We start from the raw sequence: 7884 nt of genomic DNA on the forward strand, positions 1-7884 counted from the left end.
CTATAGAAGGCAAAAACTTGTTAACCTTTGTGCTGTGTTTATTTGTTCAAATAACAGCGGCAAGGAATGACCAAGAAGATCTGAACTACAGCTCCTGCTGGCCCCTGTCTGCTGCTCTCTGTCTATGTGGTGTCTTTAGAACAGGGAAGTGGGCTGGGGGAAGCTGTGTTCTACCGTTCTTATTTGGCTTGTACCTGTCATAGCACTTGGCATGTGGCAGAAATAGAATGGAATTGCAAGGGGACAGAGGCAGCCTGTGAGGCAAGGACCCAGCCCTCTGACCCACAAGGTCTAGCAGGCTTGCTGCATGTTAGGCTGGGTTTGTATTCTGGGTTCCAAGAAACGCAGGAATCATTTCCTCTTTCTCTCTTTTTAATTGCTATATATTAGCTTAGAACAAGGTACAAAATTTGGAGATTCACAGGAACAGCACAGAAGTTTAACAATATGAATAATAATAAAGTTCTAACACATGACAGGAAAGTTTATCTGGATGTTGAAGGCAACAGCTGATCTGCATGCACATTTCTGGAGTCCAGTGATTCAGGAAGAGGTCTTCTCTCCATTGCTCCATCTTGCTCTTTCACAAAGGACCCCTAGTCCATAGCACCATAAGCCCAGGACAGTGATTGCAGCATGGAGAGGAATGAAGGGCCCGCTAGAGATGGCTCCTCACTCTACAGGGCTGATGCTTATGGGGCTACTATGTCGATTCAAATTCATTTACCAGCTAAGAGTGGGATCTTAAAAATATGATTCACGGGGAGAAGCTCTGCTAGCATACGTTTCCCAGGAAGCTTTCCATGGATCTGCAGAACTTAAATAAACAAAAGGTCATTCAATCATGGGTCTCCTCTTGGGCACCCTGCCCCCAGTACCTGCTTCTTGCCCGAGGTGTGGCTGTGCAGAGGGGCTCTCCTAACTGCATCCTGAGGGTGCTCCCACTATGCACCCTGTGCCAAGCCTGGACACCTGAGGGATCTGTGCCCAATGCTACTGGAGCCAAGGCTGGGGGTAGGCAGGGTCCCCGTCGCACATCTGCCTGTGATAGGAGAGCAGGAGGGGCAGGCTAGGGCACTGCAGAGACCTGTAGAGCTCCACCATGAGCACTGCACTGACAGCAGCCCTTCATTTCTGCTAAAATCTCATTGTTGGAAGTTCACTGCTCATATTCATAATCAACATGAGAAACGTTCAAGAGTTCCAGCTTTTTTTTTCAGGTATAATGCTGCCTAAGCACTTGCAAGAAGCTTGTCTACCATGAGAGGGAGGGAGGCTGACGTGGAAATTCTCCTCTAAAAATTCCAAATTTCTCTTTCTCTCTCCCCCTCCCGCTGACTCTCTCCCCAACCTCTCTCTCTCCCTTTCCCCCCTCCCTCCCTATTTCTCCCACTCTTCTTCTGATGAATGAACTAAGTTGACACATTTAACAGCCCCTCTTTGCTACTGACCTGCCCTTAAGAACCGTATTTCCAACATGCACACAGGCTCCCGGGCAGTACCACAGTCTTCAGGGCCTGCTAACTGAGCTCGTCCTCTCAAAGGCATCCTGCGGCCCTCAGCCCACTTGTCCACCTCTCCTAGCCCTAACAACACCTGGGCTGCAACAGCCTAGCACCTGCCAGTATCCCAGCGGTAAGGAATGAACCCAGGGCCCCTCCACCTGCACCTCTGCTTCCTCTCAGGTGGCTGTATCTGTGCATCTCTGCCACCCACTGACTCCTTCCTTCCCTTCCTCTGCTCCTTCCCTGCCTCGGCACACCTTTTTCTTCTTCCCTCTCCATCTACCAAAAGGAGGGGAAAATCTTAAAAACTTGAGCATGGAGACTGCACTAATTAAAATTTATGGGTTGTAAAATAAATCTCTTCTCACTCTACCATTCTGCTTATCCTACCTATTTGGTCAACTGAAGGAAGCTACCTGGGTTCATATAAGATTCTTATTTTTGAATGTTTGCTTTCCTTTAAAAATGATCATAAAGAATATCTCCCATTTCTCCTGTCACCGCAATCCTCTTTCATCTTGCTCTCTTCTCCCTATCCTTGTGTCCACGAATTTCCTGAACCTCATTGCTTCTCCCCAGAAGGAATCCCATGATATAAGAATTGTTACATGACCCTTAGCCTAAAACTCCCTCCAGCAGAAGTATCTGGCTTTAACAGAATCTTCAACCGCCCCATTCCTTATGAATCTGTCTCCCACACATTGGTGTGTACCATTTCTGAGGTTTTGGGGCTGTTCATCTTGGTTGTTCTGTTGCTCATCAGATCTGTGGATCTCATCCCCCTGGAGTAATGATTTCTATAGGTTCAGGTTCACAGCCTGTTCACTCAACGGATGCTCTGAATGCTAATCTGTCAAGCTTCTAGGAGAGCTTCCTATCTTCAGCAGATCAGGTAAACAAATCCAGCTCCTATTTTTCACATTCAAGATTTCAGAACATGTTTCTCCCCCAGCTTTTGCCTTTCCAAGGCAAAGAGCCCCAAGAGTTTTAATTGGTCTTTATGGTACAAATCCCCACTTCTGATTAGTTTGAAAGCTATGAACCCTCCCTGGCCTGGTTAATGTTCCCAAACTACAAGATTCCTATTCTGAATACTTGCTTTTCATTTTAAAAATTCCACAGATAATTCTCCCATTTCTCCTCTCACCCCAATCCTCTTCCATTAAACTTTCTTCTCCCTGCACCTCTCCCCACCTTCTCTCTGTGTTGTTACCCAGAGGAAGACATTAGGGTTTTATGCCACCAACTCTGCAAACTCTCACTCACCACCTTTAGACGGGACGCCGGGCATACTTTCGGCGATGCTGCTCGTCCACTCGCTCCAGGTACCAAGTACCTGGGAAAAGGCTGTTTGTGTCACCAGGTGGGGAGAAATTCACTGTGGAATGAGGAGAAGAGGCAGTACTCACAAAGAGTTATGTGAGTTTTTGGAAGAGAAAATAGTAACGAAGATGTCTGCCCCTTCACAGTGAAGCTCTCTTGGCTGGGCTGCAAGGGGCTGCAAGGTCACCCTTAGTCCACCAAATAGAACACTGGACCCACAGAACAAGAGGGGCAGCCATCTTGAATCTAGCACTTAAGGCCTTCATAAAAGGCTATTAAGACTTTTATTATAAGAGTACAACATTTTCCTACAGTAAACATAGCCTTCCTCCATTGAAATCTTCATCCCATCCTTTTGCCAATAGTTCCTACTTTGAGACGTAATTCCCAGCTTCCTGTTTCCTAACAGACACGTCCTTCTAAACTCTAAACTTTCTGGTTCTGATTCATTGCAGTATTTCAGTGCTTTGTCCGTTAACGTTTGTCTCAGAGGTCCTATTTTTCTTTTCTTCTTCTTTTTTTTTTTTTTTTTGAGACGGAGTCTTGCTGTGTCACCCAGGCTAGAGTGTGGTGGTGTGATCTCAGTTCACTGCATCCTCTGCCTCCTGGGTTCAAGTAATTCTCCTCAGCCTCCTGAGTAGCTGAGATTAGAGGTGTGTGCTACCACACTCGGCTAATTTTTACATAATTTTATTTTTTTATTATATTTATATTTTTATATTTTTTATATTTTTAGTAGAGATGGGTTTTCACCATGTTGGCCAGGCTGGTCTCAAACTCCTGGCCTCAAGTGATCCACCTGCCTCTGCCTCCCAAAGGACTAGCATTACAGGTGTGAGCCACTGTGCCCTGCTCCATTTTTATTTTCATTGTCTTTCTTTGCTATAACATATCCCCTGGTCCAGAAGAGATCAATGACCACTAGGTCTAGGTTTTCTGGAACGTTTCCAATTCCATATATTCTGTCTCCTTTTGAGACCATGCTGCAAAACAACATGCATCCCAAGTTTTGCTTGAGAATATATATAAAACCTGTAGAAATCATGGTAAAACTGTGTATTACTATGGTTTTAAAACCACCAACTAATCACCCTAGTATTACCTTTGGGTTTCATTTTCCTTTCATTTGTTGCTTTTGGAGCAATATTTTGTTTTATGTTTGGTGGAGAAAGAGGGCAATTTGGAGGGGACAGTAATATTTGTCAATAACATATTTATATAATTCATTTAATTTGTTTGGAAATCCTGCAAAATCGGTATGATTTTAGAAATAAGACAACTGAGAAAAGTTCAACCATTTTTCCAAAGATAAACAGCTAGTGAGTGGCACAGCTCAGGGTTAGATTTGGATATCTAGCTCTAAAGTCTGTACTCTTTCAACTGTTGCAGATGGTATTTTCAAAGACTATACTTCTGGCTTCCATGGGACTACACATTCTGGGTGTTTAGCTATATTCTATACTGGGAAGCTGCATCCTGCCTCCCTCTTCCCAACTCTATCTTCTGTTTCCCCACCCACTTCTTGCCCCTTTGGACAACAGATCTTCTAGCAAATCTTCTCCCAACCATATCTCGTAAAAGTCTTGACCCTGGACTACTAAATTCTAGATTTCTGAAGAAATCCCTGGCTCCCAGCTACTGGAATGGGGTCTGAGATAAGTAACCTTCTCTTCCTCTCTTCCTGACTTTTTTCTTACCCTTATGGTAGAATTGCTCTCTTTGGTTCATTATTTCTGTGAACTCCTCAGGAGACACACACTTTCGGGAGGCTAGGCGTTTTGGCAGGTCTGATGTACTGGACACCAACTTGTCCAGGGGAGAGCCTGGGAAGCAAAAGCAAGATTGTTACACCGTTTTCATTGTCACTATCACTATTGTCAATCACGAGTCCAACAGAGAGCCAGGTTCTGTGGGAGGTTACACCCTGGAGGAACGTGTGGTGTGTGTGGCTTAGAATACCAAGAAATGATAAGCAAGCATACTTGTTAGCAAAACATGCAGGCAGACACACTGATTTGGTCAAGGTGTATGCCACATAGTACTTAAATGCATGTCCTTAATCACATCAATCACAAAATAATCAATACATTCTTATTAGGTATCTCAAATCCATCAACTTCTCTTTAATCAGTTGCAATCAAACCACCATTACCTCTTGCCTGAACTAGTTACTGGAACAATCTAAGTGGTTTCCCCATATCCAGCTTTGTTCCTTTTCCATCTAGTCTCTAAGTAGTAGCCAAATAAGTGCTTTAAACACATAAATTAAACAAACTTACTCCATGCTTAAATCCCTTCAGTGATTTACTTTGCTATTAATAATAACACAACTCTGTCAAGATGGCAGCCTCAGTAATGGTGGGGAAGAAGATGGTTATTCTACCAGATGAATCTTGTCAGGAAGGCCTACTAGAAAGATGACACTCACCTGGAGCAGCATCCTGGGATACTCGAAATGAAAAGAAACTTGCTGCTAAACCAGAGCCATAAGAGAAGGCACCAATCCTGGAGCCAGCCAGTTCCTGGGCAGAGTGGCTGTGGGGAAAGAAATCAAATAAAACACACACACACACACACACATACATATATATATGTATATATATATTATATTCTGCACTTCAAATAGAACAACAGCCTGTCATCCCGATCTTCTCCCTGTCTACCTCATGCAACTAGAAATGGGTTCCAGGCACCCTACATAAAGAGGGACTTCTGGTAGACCCCAGGGACAGGCCTTTGTGTAGGAAACCTTGCCAAAAGGAAAGCAGCTAATATCCAAGATATGTAAGGCAGAGAAAACACAAGATAATTTTTGGTGTACATAGAGCTTCTCTCCTCTCATGAGGACTGGATAAATTCAGTGCGTTCTGAAGGTGTCTCCAGATGGAGATCAGACCACTGGACTCACCCTTCAGGCTCCCATGTTGATTGGTAATGGTTCAGCAGTCATAACTTTTTGATCATCCCCTGTGAGTAATAATTTGATCAAGTTCACCCATAAGCACTTTTTCCTGCCCGTTTTTTTTTTTTTTTTTTTGGCAGAGTCTTGCTCTGTTGCCCAGCCTGGAGTGCCCGGAGTGCAGTGGCGTGATCATGGCTCACTGCAGCCTTTACCTCCTGGGCTCAAGTGATCCTCCCAGCTCAGGATTCAGGATCCTGAGTAGCTGGGACTACAGGTGCAAGCTGCCACACCCAGCTAATTTTTTTTTTTTTTTTTGAGACAGAGTCTCACTCTGTCACCCAAGCTATAGTGCAGTAGCTCGATCTCAGCTCACTGCAACTTCTGCCTCCCGGGTTCAAGCAATTCTCATGCCTCAGCCTCTCGAGTTGCTGGGACTACAGGCACGTAACACCATGCCCAGCTGATGTTTGTATTTTTAGTAGAGAAGGGGTTTTGCCATGTTGGCCAGGCTGTTCTCAAACTCCTGACCTCAGGTGATCTTCCCACCTTGGCCTCCCAAAGTGTTGGTATTACAGGCATGAGCCACCGTGAACATCCATGGCTAATTGTTTAAAAAAATTTTGTAGAGATGGGGCCTCCCTCTGTTCCCGAGGCTGGTCTCAAACTCCTGAGCTCAAGAGATCCTCCTGCCTGAGCCTTCCAAAGTGCTAGGATTATAGGCATGAGCCACTTCATGAGCCCTTTCTTATGTTAGATGCAGTACTTCCTTATAAAACCCACAAAACAGAAAATGAATAGAAATAACATCCAACATTTGAGCACCTGCTAAGCACTGCTATTTTAATTGTTTTAGATACTTAATGCTCATAAAAACAGTAGAGCACAGGTATTGTGATTGCACACATGCTACAGTTGGGGAAGGTGAGGTGCATTGAGGTTAAGTATTATCCAAAGTCAACCCTAATAAGTGGTTAAAAAAATTTGAACCCAGGTTGTGGGCTCTAAAGTCAGACCCATTTAACCACCATGCTCTACTAAGTATAGAGATTTTAAATAAATGAGACAAAAATATGCATACCAAAGCTACTGTTTTCTTGACGTGCCCAAACAGATCTTGTCCATCCCTTGACATCATGTACTTCACTTTGGAGACCACTGTCTGATATAGACTGTAAATCTGCCTATACATACACCTTTGGTACGAGTTTCTTTCATCTTCCTTCCTTTTCCTGCCTTCTCCCTCCTTTCCTTTCTTTTATATTTATTTATTTATTTATGACAGGATCTCATTCTGTCATCCAGGTTGGAGTCCAATGACACAATCATGGCTCACTGCAACCTTCCACTCCTGGGCTCACACCATCCTCCCACTTCAGCCTCCCGAGCAGCTGGGACCACACGTGCACACAACCATGCTCAGCTAATTTTTGTAGAGATGAGGTTTCACCACGTTGCCCAGGCGGGTCTCGAACTCCTAGGTTCAGGCGATCTGCCCGCCTAAACCTCCCCAAATGCTGAGATTACAGGCATGAGCCACTACACCAGGCCCCTTCCTTTCTTTTAAATTTCTGAGCCAAAAGAGAAACCCAACTTTGTTGACCCTGCAGCCCACGGGGGCGGAGGCTGAGGGTGTGCATGGAGGACATGGAGCCAGATGCAGTACTCACTGGGACAGAAGCGAGGCCAGGCACCCGTACAGGGATGAGGTGTACATGTTCCCATTGTGCGTGGAGAGGTAAAGGGAAGCCTTGGTTTTCTTGTCGAACATGTCCTGAGAGGCCTTTAGAAGTGCTTTATCCAGGTCCTTGTTGGTGTAGGTGTCTTCCAGCTTTAGCCCCCTGTGAGGTGGCCAGAGGTAGCCATGTGAGAGGCCAGGGGACGGGAGGCAGGGAGCAAGGGGGAAAAGTAACAGCTTCTGGAGAGGACTTTGGGGCGCATGTTTTTCCTACAATATTTGGAAATACAGAACAGTACAAAGGAGAACATACCACTAATGGCCATTCAGAGAGAATACTTAGGGCTTATTTTTCTGGTGGAATCCATCCCTAATTTTATAGAGCTTACTAGAAAATTAGAAAGAAAATCATGCTATGTGTTGTGGTTAGCATACTTTCTTAACTTAGTGTATGTGTATATATATATATATTTTTTTTC

At 44.5% G+C, this 7884-nt stretch overlaps 1 protein-coding gene across 2 annotated transcripts in view; it reads right to left on the reverse strand.

Moving 5' to 3' along the window:
* Positions 1–354: 354 nt before the first annotated feature.
* The window catches only part of HMGCS2 (3-hydroxy-3-methylglutaryl-CoA synthase 2), a 20656-nt gene continuing 13126 nt past the window's right edge, over positions 355–7884 (reverse strand). Inside the window, exons 6-10 of one of the 2 annotated variants that reach the window (XM_513693.8) lie at positions 7398–7568; positions 5257–5363; positions 4526–4651; positions 2772–2883; positions 355–817 (exon numbers count right to left, since the gene is read on the reverse strand). In XM_513693.8, the coding sequence (XP_513693.1) occupies positions 2777–2883; positions 4526–4651; positions 5257–5363; positions 7398–7568 (511 nt within the window). In that variant the 3' untranslated portion in view covers positions 355–817; positions 2772–2776. The remainder of the gene's footprint in view (positions 818–2771; positions 2884–4525; positions 4652–5256; positions 5364–7397; positions 7569–7884) is intronic. The other variant, XM_009428155.4, reaches the window with a different exon arrangement.

This window comes from Pan troglodytes, chromosome 1 (genome assembly GCF_028858775.2).
Source record: "Pan troglodytes isolate AG18354 chromosome 1, NHGRI_mPanTro3-v2.0_pri, whole genome shotgun sequence".
Lineage (NCBI taxonomy): Eukaryota > Metazoa > Chordata > Mammalia > Primates > Hominidae > Pan > Pan troglodytes.